Source organism: Podarcis raffonei, chromosome 1, assembly GCF_027172205.1.
Source record: "Podarcis raffonei isolate rPodRaf1 chromosome 1, rPodRaf1.pri, whole genome shotgun sequence".
NCBI classification, from domain to species: Eukaryota; Metazoa; Chordata; class Lepidosauria; order Squamata; family Lacertidae; genus Podarcis; species Podarcis raffonei.
Genome location: NC_070602.1, coordinates 20,879,054 through 20,902,529, shown reverse-complemented (window position 1 = coordinate 20,902,529; position 23,476 = coordinate 20,879,054). Strand labels below are relative to the sequence as shown.

The 23,476-nt window shown below is 47.1% G+C and overlaps 1 protein-coding gene across 1 annotated transcript; it reads right to left on the bottom strand.

Annotated features, from left to right (window-relative positions):
• Positions 1-5,238: 5,238 nt before the first annotated feature.
• On the bottom strand, positions 5,239-10,525 carry GSC (goosecoid homeobox). Its single transcript, XM_053366512.1, has 3 exons — positions 9,809-10,525; positions 7,548-7,807; positions 5,239-5,614 (listed from the first exon to the last, which is right to left on the bottom strand). The coding sequence occupies exons 1-3, from the start codon at positions 10,182-10,184 to the stop codon at positions 5,462-5,464; spliced, it is 789 nt and encodes a 262-aa protein (XP_053222487.1). The 5' UTR covers positions 10,185-10,525; the 3' UTR covers positions 5,239-5,461.
• Between the last annotated feature and the right edge of the window lie 12,951 nt (positions 10,526-23,476).

Sequence of the window (23,476 nt, the reverse complement as noted above, 5' to 3'; positions counted from 1 at the left end):
TGCCAGTGCTGGAGGTGGTGTTTAGTGTTTTGGGGTTCTTTTTACTATTATTGCCATGACCTAAGACTGTGTGCAGCATAAATAAATTTGCATTTCCATGCGTCTTTGCACTGAGTAATTAATTGTCCTACACATATATATCGCAAGGCAATGTACAAAACATAACAAAAATAACTTGTCAATCGGAAGGTTGGCAGTTCGAATCCCTGCGATGGGGTGAGCGCCCGTTGCGCAGTCCCACCTCCTGCCAACCTAGCAGTTCGAAAGCACATCAAAGTGCAAGTAGATAAATAGGTACCACTCCGGTGGGAAGGTAAATGGCGTTTCCGTGCACTGCTCTGGTTTGCCAGAAGCAGCTTAGTCATGCTGGCCACATGACCTGGAAAAACTGTCTGCAGACAAACGTCTGTTCCCTTGGCCAGTAAAGCGAGATGAGCGCCACAACCCCAGAGTCGTTCACGACTGGACTTAACTGTCAGGGGTCCTTTACCTTTAAAGGTAAAGGGACCCCTGACCATTAGGTCCAGTCGCGGCCGCCTCAGGGGTTGCGGCACTCATCTCGCTTTATTGGCCGAGGGAGCTGGCGTACAGCTTCCGGGTCATGTGGCCAGCATGACTAAGCCACTTCTAGCAAACCAGAGCAGCACATGGAAACGCCATTTACCTTCCCGCCGGAGCGGTACCTATTTATCTACTTGCAATTTGACGTGCTTTCGAACTGCTAGGTGGGCAGGAGCAGGGACCGAGCAACGGGAGCTCACCCCATTGCAGAGATTCAAACCGCCGACCTTCTGATCGGCAAACCCTAGGCTCTGTGGTTTAACCCACAGCGCCACCTGCGTCTCTGTTGAGCAGGTAGATATGCAGAATTTGGGATTTCCAATTACGCTGTATTTCACAACAGTTATTACATCTACTTGAGGGTGGTTTGTTTTCATGAACTTTGAGCTCCTGATATTGTTTGCATTTTAAGAATGGGAGTAGGTGGTGTATGCAAAATACTGAGCTAGAATAATATTTCCTATGCTCCCCCCCCCCCGCCTTCCTTCAGGTGTTGCTGGATTCCATCACCCATCAGCTCCACCCAGCACAGCCAATAGCCATGGATCAGGAGGTCCACATTCCCACCATAATGGTGCTAGAGAATAGTACAGAAAGGTATACAGGCCACTTCACATTGCCATTTCTCAATCCAGAGGCTTCCCAAGGTGCATTTTGCATACCATTATTTGCCTTATGATGCTCAATGGAGGCCAGAAGACTTATCTGGGATCAAGCTCCATTGGATGCCATTGGACTTACTTCTGAGTAAACATGTATAGGATGACATCAGGTATAAGTCCAGATAATATGCTGGAAGGAGAACTGAGAATATTCCACAACCTGAATATGAGCATTATGGTCCAGGTATCACTGTGACTTCTTCCCGGGAGCCTGGCCTGAAGAAGAGATCAAATATCCTGCAATGAGGTCAAATATTTTAGAGTGCTAATTTAAAAGCTCTTTAAGGTGCAACATATACAGTGGTACCTCGGGTTAAGAACTTAATTCGTTCTGGAGGTCTGTTCTTAACCTGAAACTGTTCTTAACCTGAAGCACCGCTTTAGCTAATGGGGCCTCCTGCTGCTGCCCCGCCGCCGGAGCACGATTTCTGTTCTCATCCTGAAGTAAAGTTCTTAACCCGAGGTACTATTTCTGGGTTAGCGGAATTTGTAACCTGAAGCGTCTGTAACCTGAAACGTCTGTAACCCAAGGTACCACTGTAGTATGTAAGTGTTCTGGTCACTCCTTAATTTGGATTTATTTGGTTGGTTAGTTGTTTCTCCCCAGGCCCTTATGAGACAGGAACACAAAAAAGTTGCACATTTTATTGCAGCCTTTCCCCGTCTCTTTTAAAGCCCATCTCGCCATGGGTCAGGGAGGCTGCCTGACAAACTCTTGGCTCTAATCCACATCAAACTTGCTGAGGGAGAAGGCTCTGGGCTGCTGTTCTGGAGGTGTGAATCCTGAGGAGCCAGGTTTCAAGTAGAAAAGTGTAAGGAAGTGGGGGGAGTAGATTTGCGTACAATGAAACCAATCAATGAAACCAATTCATTGCGTACAATGAAACCAACATAGATTTCATGTAAGGACACTGAAGGGAAAAGCCATAGCTCAGTGAAAGAGAGCAAGCCTTGTGCGCACAAGACTGCAGGTTTGATTCCCCACATCTCCAATTAGGGCGGGGAATATGATGAGAACATTTTATGCAATGTGTCTTTTGTTTAGACTTTTTATTGTAGCAGTTTTCTTTCTGCAGATATAAGGGTGGGAAAGTGTAGATATCTTATTGTAATGATCTGTTTTGTGTGTGTGCATATTTTATTAATGTTTAATTGTTTTTTAATGATTGCTTTTTCCTATGTTTTTAGCTGTTTCTGTTTTAGCTGTAAGCCTGTAGCTGTAAGCCCTTAGCTGTAAACCTTTACTTGAGTTCCTGTCAAGTAAAAAGGTGGAATAATAATAATAATAATAATAATAATAATAATAATAATAATAATATCCTCTGTCTGAATAATATCCCCTGAACCAACGATCTGAGTGGGTTTAACTTAAGGCAACACCCTCTGTTCCTAACAGGGGCACTTTCACTCTCCTTCAATTTGATTTGTGTTTTTTTGTTTCATTTTTTTAAAGGAGGAAGCTGTTCCAGAATTGTGGGTTGGGTAAGGAGCAAGATTTGGGAAGGTGATTAATGACACATCATGGCATTGGTCACATTACTTATTGGGCAAGTTCTTTCCAAGCAGTTTAAAGGAGAGGAGGGCATGCGGATTGCTCTCCACCATTGCCTGTCAGTGTTGAGTCTTCATTGCGCACGCTAGCCAATGCTCAGAGCATGGAAATGTGCATTCCATGGCTACTGTTTCCATGATTCTAATGCACATATTGACAACACTGGATCCGGTGGGGCTCTAGCTGAGAGGACCCATCGCCAGCTATCACCCCTCTTGCCCTGGGGCCAGTGAAGAGGGACCAGAGGACTGACCCTGACGCTCTGATCTGCTCTGATCGTTTGAATGGTAGGATTTTTTTCGGGATGCAGAAAGAGAAACGCACCTACACAAGCAACCCCGCCCCCCACAATCTTGCATGCTTTGCAAGGCTCTTGTTAACTGGGAAGAAGGCGCCCAGGTAACATTACACACTTACCTGAGAGTCGGCTCCATTGAACCCAGTGGTGCTTATTTTTGTGGATAAATGGATACAATTGCAGTGGGCTTTTTGGAAGCATGTATGTGGTCTTTGTCCCTTCAGGAAACAGGTAATCGACGAGACTTAAAGCGCAATCCTATGTCTACTCAGAGGTATATCCCACTGAACGCAGTGGGGCTTTCTCGCAGGTAAGTGGGTATAGGCTTGTAGCCCTGTTTCGGGTCAAGAGAAAGGTTAAGAGGGGACAAGATTATTGAGTCTTCACGTGGCCCTTCACAGATGACTTGCGTCACTCCTGGCAGGTGCTCAATAATTTGGGGGGGGGGGTTGAAAGGTATGTGCCTGGGCAGATTCACGCTTGAATCTCTGAGTGGCAGTCAGCTAAATTTTACTCAGAGTAGACCTATTGAAATTAACGGACCTCGCTCAGTCCTGTTCATTCATTTCAATGGGTCTGTCTGACTATGCTCAGCAAGCTTAATAAACATGAGAGGTGGCATTCACAGCGCAAAATGTTGACGGAACATTAACACTGGCTATCAGCTAAAATCGCAATCGGGATTCCGGATTCAAGGAGGCAAATAATTCATCCCTTTTGTAAATAGGCTGATTTCGTCCGCTAAGGAACAGTGCAGATATGTGGGGGGAAATACAAAACCAAATGCGATAAGCAGCTGATTGGTATTGCTCGCGGTCGCACAACCCTCTCCAACGAGTCTTGGTTTGGCCTCAGATGCCTCAACAACGATACCTTTTCCGATATTATCATTCGTGAGGAAATAGGGAGAGAGATGCTGCGGTTTTCGGATTGCTCGGCAATTCCTTCGCCTGCTAAACTTGGCAGGGGGTTGGACTCGATGGCCCTTGTGGTCTCTTCCGATTCTATGATTCTATGTGGCGTTCAGCAATCTCTGCGCTTCCCACTATCGTTTCCCTAGCAGCGTTAAATGAAGCTGGTTACTAGGAAAGGGGAAAGTGCAGTAAAACGTTCAGCTGCTTTTGTGGGTTTCCCCCGCACCCCTCCAGATCAGATACTGCCAAAGGGAATAAACAAACGTTAAAGCCTTTGGGGAAACGACCGTGGCTCAGCGGCAGAGTGGACATCTGCCTTGCGCGCTGGAAGGCCCAGTTTAAATCCCTGGTAAAATCCCGGTCTCAATAAAAAGTCTTACCATAAACCCAGGAAAGTTCTTCGTCTCCCCACCATTTCAAGATCAGGTTTAAAGAAGCCAGCAGCTCCTTTATCCCTTCTGCTCTCCTCCTTTCCCGTTTTAATTGAAGGCAGAGATCCTAAGTAAACTTCCTTGGAAATAAGTCCCATTGCAATCGACGGGACGCACTCCCGCGGACAGAAAAAAAGAGAGGTGCGGTTTCGGAGTTTTGCCACTTCCTATCGTTAATCGGAGCAAGCAAGCCCAGGTCTCTTTTCAGTTTTACAGCCCGGTCAAGTTAAAGGCTATTATTGTGTTCCACTGAAAGGGTAAAATGTTTAAACTCGGACAACTTTCGCTGAACTTGACTGCCGTTTGCCTGGGATTAATGTCCTCTGCGAGCCTGGATTATTTTGAGAAAGCGGCCTTCCTAGGCACGTTTAAGGGAATAAATCCTAATGGACTGAGTGTGGTTTTCGTTTGGGGAGCCCAGCTGAAGATCCCAGAGGATCCCAGCGCACACCTCTGCACGGGGGTTAAGTCCCAGAAGTTCGAGGGGGCTTACTGGCAAGGAAGTGTGTGCTGTTTTGTACGCGTTTGCAGCCTTGCAACCTCTCTCTTCTAAGCGCATAAAGCCAGCATCTATTTCCCAGAGTTGGGAATCAATAACCAATAGCGCAGCTTTATGTCTCCGGCTCTCCGTTCTCCCCACCCCGCCTTCTTCCTAACCCAGCCAGCCAAAACAATGGAAACCAAACCAAACAAAAAAAGAGCAGCAGACTAAACAAGGCTGTGGGCCCCACCCCGGCCCGTGATTCTTCGGAGCCGGGTCTGTCAGAGAAACCCAAACAAAGCAAGCGACCCCAAACACCCACCTGTGCAACACCTCCGCAACACGCTTTATTTAAAAGGGATCGCTCCCAGGGTCGTCATGTGTACATTATATACAGATAGATATATTTATATATTTATACGGTCCTCCTTTCCCTCCTCCTGCATAGGCAGAGTCTGTGCAAGAATTCTTAAGCATCTTCCTTCTCGGTGCAAGTTGTGCAGGCAAGCTATGTCCATTCCGCCGGCCCAGCAAATTTATCCTCCGGGTGGGGGGAAAGGTATCAGCTGTCAGAGTCCAAATCGCTTTTGCTTTCTTCTTGTCTCTTCTCTGGGGATGTTTTGGAAGCTTTATTCCATTTCTGGGCATTTTCTGACTCCTCCGAAGAAGACCTCTTTTGCCTTCTCCATTTAGCCCGGCGGTTCTTGAACCAAACCTGCCATTCGAGGAAGTGAAGGAGGGGAGGGGAAGGTGTCAATACTTGCAACAACACTGTTTGCACCGCGTCTTTCAGTTTTGCACGGCTGCTACAGCAGCATGGAGCTCTGACGCTGCACGTGCGAACCAGCCGTTACGGATCTAACGCCACAAAAGCGGCAATGCTATACCTACTTCCCTGGGAACTCAATGGGACTTCTGAGTAGGCATGTATAGGATTGCACTGGGATCGAGTTCTCCTATCACTAGATGCCACGCCATCTCAAACGTAATGCTTCCTCTGGTGGAATCGGTTCACACACCCCCATGACGTAAACATGCATGTGTGAACAGATTACCGTCTGAACAAGATGCTATGCAGCCTAGAGCTTCAACACAGAGCCGCGAACTAAGAGACGGGTCTTGCATTTCGCTGCGCGAATGCGCAAAAGGTAGAATCTAACATCATTCCCCCCGCGCAACCTCAACTCCCGGTTGAGCTACTTCGACGGCGGCTGCAGTTGCTTCCGCGCTCCTGGGAAGTGTTATACCTTACAGGATCGCAGTGCAACCGGGGTTATTTTCAAGCCAACACTGCAGGACTGACAGCGTAAGGATGGGGAGTGTTACCATTAGTTTATCCAAATAGCGCTGCGGGTTATCCTACTGTTCCCAGGATTTTAGGGCCAAGGGTGTGTCAGAAGTTGTGCAAAATACAGGTTTGATATGTTCTGCCTAAAGTGCTTAGCTCCTGCAAAAAAATACATTTGACCAGCAGAGCGAGTTGCATCTTAAAACCTGGGAAGCGAACGCTTAAGAAGCGAGGCATTTTGCATCGCAGCTACAGAGGCAAGTTGGATGGCGTTGTCTAGCTCTGCACCCCCACCCCCTTCTCTCTCCGTTACCTGGCACAGGATGTCCCGGGCCAAGATCGGACGCAGTTGCCCGTCTCCCCGCATTCAAAGGGGCTTGCTTCCACCAAATGCGTGTAGGATCGGCGTGCCGACGCCTCCCAGGACCGCCTAGTACTGTTTTACTCTGGGCCTAGTACACTGCCGGGCTCTATAAATAAGTGCAGTTGTTGTGAGCAAGTACTTCGGTTGTCTTTAGACAGGCAAGCCTAGTCTACAATCCAGTGAACACAGAAGTCACCGTCCAAACCGAAGTCCCAAAGTATTAAGAGGGGGACTCGGTGCCTCTTAAAACTAAATGTGAAGTGGAGGGAAGCTGCAAATCCTACCACACTCATCAAGGAATAAGTTTCATTAAACTTACTGCTTTAGGGTTAAACTCTCAAAGTTGTGGATCGCGCCACGCGAATAGGACTGAGCACGCTGAGTATGCAAAGTGCCCGTCCAAGTTGGGAATCTGCGGAACTGAAGCTGCGATCCAGGGACCCGCTGAATTGTTGATCCCATTGCCTAAAACGCGTCCTCAACACACATACTTAAAATTACGTTTCATTTAAATCAGTTGCGTTCACTTGAGGGTAAACAGTGCAGGATTGGGGCCGAATGACAATGGTAAGGAGAATTACGGAGTAATCCTATGCATGTCTACTCAGAAGTAAGCATCACAGAGCTCAACGGAACTTACTCCCAGGTAAACTAGGTACAGAATTGCTGCACTACTCAGTCTTCTGAGTAACTGCTACTACTGAGTACTAAGTACTACTGCTACTACTGAGTACTAAGTACTACTGCTACTACCGAGTAAGCCTTACATATTATTCCTCACCAAGGACGTGCCAGGCGCTGCATAAAATACAGAAGCGAGTTTGCAGTCGGTTTAAGACGCAAACTTTCCCCCTCCTTTGGAAATCTACGGGTTGCTTCTCTCCCTCCCACCCCCACCATCACTCGCCCTCCCCTTGGATGGCATAAGGAAGAAACGGCCCCCGGTCTCCCTCCGCCTGCATTTTGCAATGAAGCCCAGAAGCCCATTCCAATTACCTCCACTTTCTCCTCCCGCAAATGGACCCTCCTGGCCAGCTGTTCCCTAGTGCCCACATCTGGGTATTTGGTTTCCTGGAAGAGGTTTTCCAGAGCCTCCAGCTGTTCGTCCGTGAAGATGGTGCGGTGCCTCCTTTTCCGACGGCAGTGCAGTTGGTTCAGCAGCTGCAACTCAGTCCGGGACAAGGTGCCCACGTTCATGTACGGCAGCATCTGATGGGGCACCGGAGACATCAGGACGGACCCGGTCCCTTCGTAGCCTAGAGAGAAAGGGAGAGGGGCGAAAGAAGGTGATATGGTACCGTTTGAGCTGGATTCGGAGCCCACGAAAAAGCACGGCCTGCCAACTCCGAGAGTTACCAACCAGTTACCAGCCAGGGGCAAAAGGCCACGAAGAAGCTGATTAAAGGCTATGGAGCAAATTTGGAAGTTTCAGTTTGGTGAAAACTCCCACTAACTTTTGCAGGGATGCGGAGTCTGGGCTTGGCGCTGCAGCGCACGCCCATCCCGCTTACTCCAGATTTGCCCTGGAAGACGGAAGCAAGTCTCATTCACACATGGAGAAAATGCTGACTGCCACTCCACACGTGACCCTCTCCAAAATGATAGACACAGATAGACGTGTGAATACGTCCCACTGAGTCCGATGGCGTTTCACTCTCCACTTTAGTTCAGTGGAGTTTACGCATTAGGGGGCATGCATTTAGCTCACCGGCTAGGGCCACTTAAGCGGGTCAGACACTAGGGTCCAAGCCTCTCAACGACGAAGCAATAAATCCCCGCTGAATTCACCCAGGAGCCCCAAAAAACAGCCCACAACTGGGGTGATCATCACGTTAAAGTGCGGGGATTCTTTACCAGCCCATCAATATATGCCCCCACCTAACTCATTGGAGGGAAGTTGGGGTACAACTGTAATCTCCATTGCCATCCAGACAAAATCAGTTCAAACTGAACAGGATTAATAACCGAACTTGAAGTGTGCCCCTGACCCTCACATATTTTTGGGGGGAAGTTCAATTAATAAACTAACGTTTCCTTCTATGTATTTTAGAATAATCTCATTGCCTTCAACCAGGTTAGCAACCTAATCAGATGTCAGTGGAAGGAAGCCCCACTAAATTCAGTGACATTTAACTTTGTCCAAAATAAATGTGTTGAGGATTGTATTTTGAATCAGGTTCACCCCCCCAAAAAAACCCCACGTTTTAACTGGGTGTGGATCGGATTTGCCCATTGGTTGACTTCAAAAATCAGGTTTGCCAGATTTGTTTATTTTATTATGGAGTGATTTACATCTCGATCTCAGATATATTTTCTTGGAAGTTTTATTTAATTCAGTGGGACTAAAAAAAATACTTATTTAAAAAATAGGACTGGAAAGTTGAAAGTAAATTAAGGAGAGCAGGTCGCCGCCTCAGAAGTTTACACTCCAATCCTAAAGACGTTTGCAGCATTTGTTTACTCAGAAGCAAGTCCCGCTTACTTTAATTGCATTGACCGCCACATAAATATGCTTTAGGACAGCAGCTTTACTCAGAAGTCAATCTAAATACTCCCAGGAATGTTGGAAGTTGTAAAGATTCCAAACCTGCGTTTCTGAGCGGGTCGTCAGAGCGGGTATATGTCTTAAGGGTGGGAAGCGAAGGGACGGGGAAACGCCGCTTCAGAGAACTGCACCCAACCAGCTCAACTCTCAACGCAAACCAACTTCGATCACAAGCCATCTTGGTTCGAATATGGAACGTCACTTTCAGCCAATGCGAAGGAATGTATCGCTGCTTCGCAGCATTCTGTCACGCCGAGGAGTGACCAGGCAACAGAATCCTGGACGGGACTAGCTGTGCCTTACAGAAGCAGCCTTAGTGCACGGGGTCACCAGCAGCAAACTGAGCTCCCCGCTTCCCACACCCTTGCAAATTTCCCTCATTGTAAGTGAACGGGCTATTCTTCATTCCCACGAACGAAAGTCGACAGGGGACCCTTCTCCACACCGCGCAGAGGAGCGGCGGCGGCGGAGCCTAGTCCTGTAAATGACGGCCATTACTCAATCATTATCCAAGCGCAAAGGAAAGTCTGGAAGCGCCGGCAGGGGCGCGCGTAAAGATACGCGAAATAAGCGAAAAAAGTACGGGGAGTGGTGGTTAACTTTGATTCTCTCTTTTACATTCCCTCCTCATCCTTCTGGGTTGAAAGTGAATAGGGCAGTTAGTACTGGGAGGGTTAATATTATTATATTATTAGCATTCTTATTGCCTTACCTGTTGCCGGGACGCAGGAGCACTGCTGCGCGCCCAGGGGCTGCATCGCGCCGCAGCAAGGCGGCCCCACGGCGGACGCCTGGACGTGCAGCTGCCCGTAGTAATAGTTGCCATAGCCTCCCAGTCGAGATCCGCCCAGCGCGGGCAAGTTGGAGGCCGGGGCCACCGCCCGCGAGTAATATCCGCCGTAGTCTCCGCCGGCGGCGGCAGCCGAGGCATACAGCGAGTCCCCGCCGTGCAGGCTGGTCGAGAAAACCACCGACGGCGCGCTCGGCTGAGGCGCCGCTTGCTGCTGCTGCTGCTGAAGCAGCCCCGACTCCTTGCAGCGGGGTCTGGCCGCCAGGATGTTGTCGATGCTGAACATGCCCGCAGGCATAGCCCCCAAAGCGCGCGGCTCGGAGGGAGGGCGGGCGGGGGCCGACGGAGCCAAGGAGAAGCTCCGCTCAGCAAGGCGGCGGCGGCGGAGGGGGAGCGGAGCGGAGCGTGCGCGGCGGCGGAGCCGAGGAAAAACGCGGACTGAGGTTTCCCCAGGCTCGGGGCGCCAGGCTTATTTGGGGGAGGGGGAGGGAGAGGGGGGCCTGTCCGCCAGCGCTTTCTTTTTTGAAAGCAAGCGAGCCAGGAGAGGCCCTTCCTGGTCACTTTGCGCGCTTCTCCCCCTCCTCTTTTTCCTCCTCCTCCTCTCCACTCCCCCTTTCCTCCCCTCTGGTCCGTTTCCTCCTCAGATCTCAACTGCATGGGAGTCTCTACTCCACCCCGACCCTCTTTCCTTTTTTATACCCCGGCGACGTCATCCTGGATTTAGTTCCTGGTTATAGATCAGATCACAAATAAAACCAGATTTCTCTCTCTCTTCGCCCCCCCCCTTTCCATCTTTACCAAAGTAAAGTCAGTAGAGATGGTGGAGGTGGGGAGGAGGGAAAGTGGAGGGGTGGGGCTGGTGGGCGCGTCTGGGGGGAGGAGGGAAAGGGAGAGAGACGGGTCTCTGTGCATTAAGAATTAACGAAATTAACGTAATCCTTTCCATTAGCGGATCTCTCTTTTTTTCCCCGCCTCTCGCCTCTTCCCAGCTCTCGGCGAGCTCGCTCCTCGCTCCTCGCACCCCGCACCCCCCCCCCGAGATTTAGGGTTGATCTCTCGCTGTTTGCTGCCCTCCATCGCTAATTGTTGCCCGGGTTAATCTGGTTAATGTTATTGCGGAGAATCGCCTAACACCAGCTCCCGGCCGGCTCCGAAAGTGCCCCGCTTATTTTTCTGCTGAAGAGGCTGTTTGCTAATTCATCAGCTTCTGTCGCGATCCGAAAGAGCGACTTCCCTGCCGTCCATAAATGAGCTCAGGATCGGGGTTAGGCGTTCTTGCAAGAAATGCGTGTGGGGGCGGGGGGGGAGGGGAGGAAGAGTGAAAGTGGGGAAACAAGGTTTAGAATATTCATCTTTAGTCCATTACAGCCCCTCCCCGATCGGCTTTGTCTTTACTCGACGGTAAACCCCTTGCTTCAAAGAGCGTAGCGTTTCCTTCCCTTTAGCCATTCCGGTCACTGATACATATGTTGCATAGAGTGTGTTCCTTTATCCCATTTTCCCTGCCCCACCTCCAGCTGAACCCCCCATCCCTCCCCTGAACCCGAACATACATATTCGAAATAATGTTTCGCTGAACTTCCTACCTAGCAAAACTCTTATTTCGTGACCGATTTGGTGCTCAGTCTGTTGCCGTCTATGGCGACCTGGTTATAGGCGTGAAGGATGCCGCGGACGGAACGAAAGGCCCATATGGCCATCCTCTGAAGGTTTACTCAGAAGTAAGCCCCGATGAGTCCGGTGATCCTTAGCCTCGAGCCGGCCAGTGTCCATAGGACTGCGGTCGGAAATGGACGTCTCCGAAGCACATTTCGCTTGGAAATAAAAGCCCGCTGCGATCAGGTTAAGTCAAGACCCGGCCACTGCGCATTAGTCGCTCGGGTTTCCGCGGGGCGCGTTTGAGTAAGCATGTATAAGAGCCGCAAGACAACACCCATTGATACCGACAGGATTTAATGGTTCTTAGCTTCGTCTGGGATTTTGGATTGCGGATCTGTGCCATTACGACTGTCTTTAGGTTGGTATACACACACACATCCCACACAAAGTAATGGTTACTTTTTTAAAAAAAAAAGTAGTTGCAGGAGAGGTGTAGAAATTAATATGGTGCTTTTGCACCTTCAAAATGTTGGGGAATATTTTCAAATGTGGTTTTCGACAAACATGTGAAAAAGGAGGGTCTATTGGGGTACCATCTCAAAAAATAATCTCTTTTCCAGTCCTCCAACTATTGTATGTATGTATGTATGTATGTATGTATGCATGCATGTATTGGGGCTGATGTGGATCTTTACATTTCGCATGTACCTTCTGGTGAAGGGGTGGGTCGGCTAAGTCCTTTAAGAACTCTTGTTGATTAAGACGCGACCGTCTCTCCTGGTAGCCGGGTCCTTGTGATTTGCAAAACCCTTGGTCTGTCACGCTTGTCTCCAGCGATCTGCAGGAGGTGAACTGAATCAGATTAGAATATTTACCCCATCAGCCCTGCATCAATGAAGGTAGGAAATTGTCCGCGCGAAACAAAACTAAGCCATTAGGGGCTGTTTACGAGGAACAAATGATTATTATTTTTCTTCTTAAAAAAAACTGAACAAAAGAATTCCTTTCTCTCAAGGCTTGCATAGGAAATGTGACATCTAAGCCTTCTTTTATCCTCTCTTAGTCTAAGCAAACCTCACGTCGCAGTAAAAAGGACACACACACACACAATCATATGTGCATTTCTCGTTATTTCTATTTCACCTTCCTTCGTTTTCACCGCTTCCCCAGCTCAGGTGACCGACAAGTAGTCTAAGAAAGCAGTTTAATTTCAGTCTATTTAGAGGCGCACTGGATCTGCTCAAGTAAATCTAGGTAGGAGCGAAAGGGGCCCTGAATGAATGGAGCTGCTTAACTGTAAGCTCCTTGAGGGCAGAGATTTTTCTCTTCAGTAAAAGTACATAGATAATATAGTTTCTAAATACAATTAATCAAAATGAGTACAGTACAAACGTATGGCATTAATGTCTGTGGCCAACACGATATATTTGAAGAAATTTGAAAATGTGTGTGTGTTTGTGCGTATTTTTTCTTCAAACGTCTTCAAATTTTTCTGAGTAGTTCTACGGTAGTTTAGAAAATTAAAAAAATCACAAATACATTTTTATTGACACTTTCCCCAGAGTTTTAAATCTTTAGATTTCCGCACGAGGTCGGTTTTACCAACTACTCCCCTGTCGCAACCCTTCACCCAGAACAAGCACCTGAGTATTAAGTTTTAATGTGGAAATCACTAAATTAATGTATATACATCTATCTATCAAAACTGAACGCAGCTTCATCGATGCCGCAAAGTGATTGCATCGCTTTGATTGGCACCTCCAGACTAGTTAGCAAAAAATAAACACAGCCCCTTTTTATTTATTTTTTAAAGTAGCGGACTAGCCTGGCAATTTCTGCGACCCAAGTCCCCCCCCCCCCCGCGCGCATCATTCCCGGTCCCATGCAGTCGAAACGTCGACTCTACGGCTCCAACGACTATAGCCCAGGCGTGCAACATGAAACTGCTGTTTAGTTGCAGTGGCGCGCGCTTTTGCTCTGTGCTTCAACTTGGGTCAGCGTTTCACTTTATTAACCATCCATGCAGGACAGAAAGGTCCAGAGTCGAGATCCTTTCACCAAAAATATGCCACAGTTTTGGAGTCTGAAAGGGGCAGGATTCTCTCTTTCCCCCCCTCCCCGTGTGCATATATACCTACATTGTGCGTAATTTGTGGCGCATCAAAAGTGGAATAAATAGAGGCACGCCGCCTGTGAAAATTAGGGAGAAGTCGCTGGAAGACAGAAGATCTGATTGGATGCTCTGTTGTGACTATTTTGCGACGAATCGGTCACACCTCTAGCCTTTTTAACACGCAAACGAGGGACTGAGGCAGTGCTGGTCAGTTTCGCTGCGTGCCTATGGAAGGCTTTAGAGAGAGAAATGAACGTATATTCACTAATCCAATGGGACGGGAGAGTTGGCTATTGCAAAAGCAGAGCTCTGCGGAGGTTCACTTGTAGGCTGGTCGTGTTTATATAATTAGCAATACCTCCCCCCGCCCTTTAATTTATTCCTCTCCCCATTGGAAAATTGCTCCTCGGGACACAAGAGCTCTTTAATGAGAAAATCTGTGGCGAGTCAACAGCACAGATATTTGGATACAAAGCAGTCCTTCGTGAAACGAGCAGTCAGGTGAGGAGAAGGTGCACAGTACTTGATTCATGCAGAAACCTACCAGCAGCTGACGAGATATAGGTCGGAAGCACCAGATAGCGGATCGGAGTACATATCAAAAGGGAGTCCAATTCGGTTTAAAATTCTGTGGTTACCTGAGCTCAAAAGAGCTATCGCCTCCATCCCTAGGAAATCCAACGGTTTTCCACGGCTCTGCTTACTTTCAAGTAAACGACTTTTGGAGCCAAATAAATATGCCTAATACAGTGGTACCTCGGGTTAAGTACTTAATTCGTTCCGGAGGTCCGCTCTTAACCTGAATCTGTTCTTAACCTGAAGCACCACTTTAGCTGATGGGGCCTCCCGCTGCCGCTGTGCCGCAGCTGCACGAGTTCTGTTCTCATCCTGAAGCAAAGTTCTTAACCCGAGGTACTATTTCTGGGTTAGCGGAGTCTGTAACCTGAAGCATATGTAATCTGAAGCGTATGTAACCCGAGGAACCACTGTATTGCAAGCATTCTTGGGTGTAAGTTTCACGGAACTCAGTTCTGTGGGACTTACATTCCGATAAATTGGGGAGTGGTGCTGGAGCACATAATTTTTTTCTTTTTGTTTCTGAATTGGAAACTTTATTGGTTTAAAATATTATGGCCCCATCTGAGTTTAGGGGTCGAGCTGTGTGTTAGCACCTCAATCGTAGCGACACTTCCTGAGAAATAAATCCCATTGAAATCAGAAATTGAGTTTTAGGATTATTATTATTTTTAAATTCCCCTGCTAAATTGGTTAGCTGCAATTTAAGCCTTTTGAAATCAGTGAGGCTTACATCTTATTTCTGTTTAGGTTTTGATTTTCGACTATTACGAATCAGAATCATCATCATTAACAACAACTTTATTTTGAATCCCCGCTCCAATGACTGTGCGCGCTCAACGTTTTTCATATTGTTCAAGAATCATAAGCCAATTCGCCTCGCGCACATCATGCAGACAGACATGTTGGGACAGGCATATTCGCTTTTGCCGGTAATTCCTGCAAGCTTACTCCGGATCGTGGTCCATCCAGTTGAAGCACTACCTGTCTGGCTCCACCGCCCCCCTTGGATGGACTTTGGTGAATTTCTGGTTTCCCTTTCTGTTCTCCCTCTTCTTCACTTTCGCCTCCCATCCCAGTTCTACATTCCGTATTAAATAAACAATCACTTGTCACTCATTGGAAGAGGATGACATTGGAATAACAAATGAAAGCGCAGCAAATTTCGCGCGACTGGCGCGTTGCTGGCGAGCGGGTGAGGGGCTTGTTAGTTCCCGGGGCCAGAGTCACAGCGTGGGCTGGAGGATGCGTGGAAAGAGGGAGCTCGGCAAGGGCAGGAGGAGCTGTTAGAGGAAGAATCAAGTAAAGACGGCGGTGATTTTCAATATTATTACCCAAACACGATTTCCCACGAAGCAATCACGACGCACGAGTCTATGGAAATGTGGTTTGCTGAAAAGATGGTCACCCTGAACCAACATTTCAACTGGAAAGAACGGGAATACTTCTCGTTCAATGTAAGCAGCGTCCTTCTAAGGGGGATTGCTTACTGTGCTTTTATTTCCATGGGGTTTGCAAAATAAAGAGAAAAAGGACTCTCTCCCTTTCTCCAGATTTCCTTGCTACTCAATCCCCCACCCCCTCGCGAGATCCCCTATTTGCCCAGCGCTCTAGACAATGAACCCAAATACTAGACAAGGGAACAGCGCGTTCCCGGTGCCTTCGGCTCCGCAGGATGATCAATAAGGGACTGTGCAGATTTTTCCCCGCAAGGAATTTTCCATCGCTTGGAAGGCGCTGAAGGCGCTGGCCATCTCATTTTTAAAAAAGAAAAGGGTAGTAGTATGTTCATAGGTATGCGCTGCGACGCCGGGGTAAGATAGCCCACAATTTCTCTAAGCAGCCAAACAATTTCATTCCGGAATCAATGCCGAGCGTATTCGGTGTCCAGGTTTTGCGCATTCCTCAAACCTAAATCCCCGCGTCCGCCCCGGATTTTTATCCTTGTCTGTGCCATCATCCGCACAATTCCAAACACCGAGAGGACGAGATTGCCAGCGCAATCCGAGGGGTGTCTACTCAGAAGTAAGCCCCGTGGAGAGTTCAATGGAACTTGGGTCGTATCCGCGCTAGACCTTATAGGAATCAGGGCTATCGCGCGTAATAGCAGCGTACGCAGACGAGAAATGGGGAGTTTTACAATGTTGTGACAAATGAGTCTGAGGGACAATGGCTAAAGGGGAGCAAAGAGTTTAGATGCTTAATGCATGTCATGACTTTGGGCATGTTCCCTTCCGAAAGATTATAATAAAACCAGAAACTCTGCGACCTTTACTTCGAAGTCACCCGCTGAAGGAACCTCTTATGTAAATAGAAGGATGACTGAAGGTTTTAAAATCCCCCAGCAAAGCGGATTACTGGGAGGAATCAGAGTCCTACCTGGTGCGGATCGGTATCCACAAGCAGGTAAGGGCCCCAGATTTGGTGTAAACCCATCAGATCGATTTACATCCTGCTTAAAGGCCGGACTTTGACAACGGGCTCATGGACGCGTCTGTCTTGACACGGTGGATTCAGTTCGGCGTCAGAGTCGTTCTGTATTCACACCCGTGCGCGCCCGCGAAGTCTACCCCAAGCACACTGGCTAGCTAAATCCACACAAAATGCTAAAAAACAACAACACCCAGCGTGTCGAATGACTTTTGGGAAAAAATCTGATAAAAATAATTGGCACACGAATCGTTTTAAGACGTTTAATTGAGTCGTGGGTCCACGTCGGAGGCAGTATGCTTTTGAATAAGACTTGCCGGGAATCACAAGAAGGGAGCGTGCTCTTGCGCTCAGATCCTGCTTTTGGGCTTCCCATAGCAGGCAGAGAATTATAGAATCATAGCCTAATGGAGTTGGAAGGGACCACGAGGGTCATCTAGTCCAACCCCCTGCAATGCAGGAATATTTCCCCCAAAGTGGGTCTCGAACTCACAATCCTGGGGTTAAGCGGCTCATGCTCTACTGACTGAGCTATCCCAGCATCATCTGGTTGGTTACTAGAGCACAGGGTGTTAGACATGGGCCTTTGGCCTGGTCCAGCTCTTGTTACCTACTTATAGTAACCCAGACACTGATGCTTAGAAAAGACCCCAATCGATTTCACTAGAACTGGTTTCCAATAAATTGTCCCTAAAGACAGCATTTAAAACTGGCTGAGGTTCAAATACTCTGGATTAACTGGTAGTCTCCCCTGGTGCACAGTTTGAGGTCAGGAGGCTGTGCAAGATGGTGCCATTGACTAGTTTCGATTCTCAGATTAAATTATTATTATTATTTATTGAGTTTAAAAACCACCATATACCTGGGGGCCTCAGGGCGGTTCACAGAATAAAATCAAGAAATAAAAATAAAAACAACAACCCAATAGCTCCCCCCCCCAAAACAAACATTTTAAAAGGGCATAGGATGTAAATCAGATCAACCAAAGACCAGGGTAAAAAGGAACATTTTTGCCTGGTGCCTAAAGGTGTACAGTGGTACCTCGGGTTAAGAACTTAATTCGTTCTGGAGGCCTGTTCTTAACCTGAAACTGTTCTTAACCTGAAGCACCACTTTAGCTAATGGGGCCTCCCACTGCTGCTGCGCTGCAGGAGCACAATTTCTGTTCTCATCCTGAAGCAAAGTTCTTAACCCGAGGTACTATTTCTGGGTTAGCGGAGTCTGTAACCTGAAGCGTATGTAACCTGAAGCGTATGTAACCTGAGGTACCACTGTATAATGAAGGCGCCAGGAAAACTTCCCTGGGGAGAGCATTCCACAAACAGGGAGCCACTGCAAAGAAGGCCCATTCTTGCGTTGCCACACTCCGGACCTCTCAAGGAGGAGGCACACGAAGAAGGGCTTCAGAAGATGATCTCAGGGTCCAGGCAGGTTCATATGGAAAGAGGCGTTCCTTGAGGTATTGTGGTCCTGGGCCGTTTAAGGCTTGCTTATGGAGTAAACACAAATTTCACTGGGAGATCCAGGTTTTTTAAAAAAGGAGAGGAAGGGAATGCTACACTACAAGGTACCAGAGGTACCAGAAAGAGAATCTGAAGTGATCCAGAGGTCCAACACCTTTCTTGCTAAAACATTTGGGAGGTGGGGGAAAGCTTGTGGGGAGGGACAAATAACATTCTCAAGTGTGTAGAGCAGGGGTCAGCAAACTTTTTCAGCAGGGGGCCAGTCCACTGTCCCTTAGACCTTGTGGGGGGCCGGACTACTTTTTTTTGGGGGGGGGGAATGAATGAATTCCTATGCCCCACAAATAACCCAGAGATGCATTTTAAATAAAAGGACACATTCTACTCATGTAAAAACACGCTGATTCCCAGACCATCCGCGGGCTGGATTTAGAAGGCGATTGGGCCAGATCCAGCCCTCGGGCCTTAGTTTGCCCCATAATACTGGAACATGAGTCCACCAGCTGAAAATGGTGCAGAAAAACCAAAGTCCAAACCGTAGTTAACTGTTAATGCAAGGATTCGCTGTCACAATATGTCCCAATGGCTACTAGATTGGCCTTGTGAAAGCACTAAAATAAATTTATAGAGGATAGGTCTAACAAGACCTTCTTTTCAAAGGAGCCCAGGGCAGCAACAACAAAGTTATGGGACAATACAATTAAAATATGAAATAAAAATAATTTAAAAACAGTGAACAGCATCTAAAAACATTTTATAATACAATCACAGCATCAAATGTCATAGTTGCCAGACTATGGTATATTTCAGACATCAAATGCCTAGGCAAACAGGAATGTTGATAATGAGGGAGACAGTCACATCTCACCAAGGAGGGCATTTCACAAATGGGGGGGCCCATCACCAAGAAGGCCCTGTCATAGGTCAGCACCAACCTGGCAGCACCTAGTGGCAGCACCACCACCAACAGGGTTTTCCCTGCCAATCATACATGCTGAAATGGTTGGTATTAGGGAAGGTGTGGTTTAGGTACTTGGGTCCCGAGACATTTAGGGCTTTGTGTGCTAGGGCAATTGGGCCTGGTGGTTCACAGGCAGTGGATGCGGCACTTTTGGGACTGGTGGAACATGATCTCACCAGGCTGTCTCCCGTCAATGTAGCAGATGCATTTTGCACTAGCTGCACCTTCTGGACCATCTGCCAGGGCAGCCCCATGTAGAGCAAAGTGAAGTATTCCAGCTTGGAAATCACAATTTGTTATTATTTGTTCAAATTACATCCAGCCTTTCCTCCCAAAGGAACCCAGGGAGGCACTAGGGCATCTGAGGCCAGACTATTCTGGTGCAGACATGGCCATATAGACTTCTAGATACCAAATGCTGCTGCTTTCAGGCTCTGTTTGTAGGGTTTCCAAAGACCTGGTCCCTAGTGTGAACAAGACGCTGCACCAGATGGACCTTTGGTCCAATCCAGCAGGGCTTTTCTTATGTTCCTTAAGTGCCAACACCCGTGTGGCACTTAATGTATGAGTAAAGATATGATAACTAATTATTATTACTGCTGTTGTTATGAGCTATCTTATACACTATATCAGGGGTCAGCAAACTTTTTCAGCAGGAGGCCAGTCCACTGTGCCTCAGACCTTATGGGTGGGCAGATTATATTTCGGAAAAAAATATGAACGAATTCCTATGCCCCACAAATAACCCAGAGACGCATTTTAAATAAAAGGACACATTCTACTCATGTAAAAACACGCTGATTTCTGGACCGTCTGCGGGCCGGATTTAGAAGGCGATTGGGCCAGATCCGGCCCCTGAGCCTTAGTTTGCCTACCCATGCACTATATCAATACTTAATGAAGGGCTCATTGAAAGTTCAACGCGCTTAGTATAGAGAACATCTCAGCCTCTCCGTAAATATTATTATTGCTCCCTTTGTTTGCAGATGTTCCAGTGCAATTAACAATGCCCTCTTCCCTGATTTCTCAAAGTTCAGGAAGTCTTTACTTGTGTCCTTTCAAAAGACGCCTAGTGCTGGATCCAGTCCTCCATGGGCACAGTGCCCGCATGCAGAAGGACCCCTGTGGGGCTCAAGAAAACAATGTTTTCCCCATCCCACTGGCACTCACTGCCATGATTGGGAAAGGGAAGCCCATGTGCACCTACCCAGCCTTTCCTCTCCATAGCTCAGTTGGTAGAGCATGAGTCTCATAATCTCAGGTTCGTGGGTTCGAAACCCATATTGGACAAAAAGATTCCTGCATTGCAGAGGTTGGACTAGAGGACGCTTGTGGTGCCTTTACAATTCTATGAATGTAGGAAGATGGAGCAAGTTTATTTTCTCCTGCTCTGGAGCGTAGGACTCGAACCAATGGCTTCAAGTTACAAGAAAGGAGATCCTGACTAAACATCAGGGGAAACTTTCTGACAGTAAGAGCTGTTTGACAGTGGAACGGTCTCCCTTGGGAGGTTATGGACTCTCCTTGCTTGGAGGTTTTTAAGCAGAGGTTGGGTGGCCATCTGTCATGGATGCTGTAGCTGAGATTCCTGCATTGCAGGGGGTTGGACTAGATGACCCTTGGGTTCCTTCCAACTCTATGATTCTATGATTCTCAGGGCCTACAATCCTCCTCGTAAAGACCTGACATACAGAGTGTCTGTTGGTGTGGGTGGAGAGCAAGAAAATACAGCTCTAAAATGCCCTGTAGGGATCCCTCCATATATGGGCACTGTGCCCACAGAGAACTGCTTCAAGTCCCCTATAGCATGGTCGGATTTATTTCCTGAATAAACTTCTCTTGAACTGATCAGGAAAGTCAAGTCCATTTTGAAAACACACAGCAAAAGAAAAGAACAGAAAAAGCCCATTCCTCAACCCTTCCCTCGAACAATATCGGCTTCTAAAGTTTTCATTCATATAAACCTTATTAATGAAGATCTTTGCCTGAAATGTCAAGGGGGATTTGAAATTTCAAGTAAATTACGAAGCTTGCATGTCTCTGCCAAGTCATGGGTCAAATGCATTTGTGGGGGGGAAACTGCTAAAAAAGAGCATATGGTTTGGAATTTTTCTACAATGACTAGTGTTTAAATAAATTGCTTGTACTGCTTAACTTCATGTATAATTTTGACAGAAATTGGCCTATAGCCTTTTGATATGTAAACATTTCAGCCCTTTTATGCGGTAGAAAAAGACACTTGCTTTTTAGGATCAGCTAAAGCAGTCACCCAGTAATTCAAAAAACTGGCACCTACCATTACAGTCTTTGCTGCATTTCAGCAAGAGAAAGAAAGAGGGAGGGAGGGAGACAAGGGGGGCATTTCAAAAAGTAATGTCCATTTGGATACAGAGATATATATGAAGGCAAATGAGGTGAGAATGTGTATTTATTCTCTGGCGGAAATGGATGAATCATGGCACTAAAGTGCAGCCACTGTCATTTGCCTGCCTTGTGATAAAGGAAAATTAGAGTGCAGAAACACTTAACATAACATAACACGCGTGCTATTGAATATATGTCTTCCGACAGATCAATCATTGGCAAAGCATTACAAGGTGTTGGGAGGGGGAGTTAGGGCCGGAAGTTACCATTTCAGCACAGATATCTATTAAAATGTCCTGCTGGGTATATTAATTCAAATTAAAAACTGGCCACCGATGACCTTGCTGTACTGGTTTTACCTGTAAACACAGAGATTGCAAATGACTTTCCCACTCCATTTCAAAACAGAGTTCGTTCCCCACCCTGTTGATGGAACGAACATTGAGCATATATGAACGAGGAAGAAGAAGACAGGAAGGTGTCTTATATCTTCATCAGTTCCTTGGTCTATCCAGTTCAGTGCCCTGACTGGTAGAGACCCTCCAAAATTTCAGATGAGATTCTAGGGATTGAACCTGGGACTGTTCGCACTCAGAACATGTGCTTTCCCTCTGAGTTATGGCAATCCACAAAGATTCCTGCATGCGAAGGCATTCATTTTCAGTTGATGGGACACCTGCAACTGGGTTATGCCTTGACCTCAGGTGGCTCCTTTAGGGCAGGTACAGGTAACCTTTGGCCCTCCAGTTGTTGCTCGACTTCAACTCCCATTAATCCCAGCCAGCATGGCCATTAGTCAGGGATGATGGGAGTTGTAGTCCAGCACGACGTGGAGGACCACAGGTTTTCAGTCTAGGCATTTGGAGCATCACTTCAATTATTATTTTTTACAAGCATTTTCTTTAAGGTGGGGAAGAGATCACTAGCACAAAGAGATAGAAACATGCATTCCTTTATTTAACGCACATCGGTTTTATATCCTGCTCTGTCCCAGCATTTCTGAACACCTTGCAAAAATATTTAAAATGCTGTATTTTAAAAAAATAAATCCATAGAAATTAGATTTTAATATATTTTGTTCCATGAACTACATTGGAGAACATATGAACAGCCCTGCTGGACAAAAAGTTGATCTGCTACAGCAGCCCTGGGCAGTGATTCTGAGAACTTTTGCAGTTATTCTTGTTTGCAGTAACCACACTGAGACCTGCGGTTGTAGGGCGGTATATAAATTTAATTAATTAATCAAAAACAACAATAACTTGGACTAGATCTGCCTCTGCAGTCACAGGGCAATAGATAATTGTAACAGATAATTGTAGATGGAATCTTTGCTAGGAATCCTTCTAGCTCATGATTGGGGCCTTGACTCTAGCCAAAATGAAATTCCACATTGATTGGGGGCAGCTATCCTGTTGTCTTCCAGATGTTGTTGGACTGTCACTGATGCTTTAGCTGAGATTCCTGCATTGCAGGGGGTTGGACTAGATGACCCCTGCAGTCCCTTCCAACTCGAATTGTAGAATCTATGACTCCCAGACAGCATGGAGCTGTAGCTCAGAAACATCTGGAGGCCCAAAGGTTGCCCATCCATTACATAATATAAACAATTTACATCAGATCCTATGTTGCTAATATAGTCCAGGGCTGAAAAGACTGAAGTTCCCTGCTTGAAGTGATCTCTTTCCATTGGCTTGATCTACAGTACAATTCTATGCATGTCTACTCAGAACCAATCCAACTTGAGTTCAATGGGATTTACTCCCAAGTAAGCATGTATAGCTCCTGCCAACCTAGCAGTTTGAAAGCACATAAAAGTGCAAGTAGATAAATAGGTGTCACTCAGGCGGGAAGGTAAACGGCGTTTCCGTGTGCTGCTCTGGTTCGCCAGAAGCGGCTTAGTCATGCTGGCCACATGACCCGGAAGCTGTACGCCGGCTCCCTCGGCCAATAAAGCGAGATGAGTGCCGCAACCCCAGAGTCGGCCATGACTGGACCTAATGGTCAGGGGTCCCTTTACCTTTACCTTAAGCATGTATAGGAGTGTGTTTAAGCACAAGGATGCCAGACTTAGAGAAACCTCT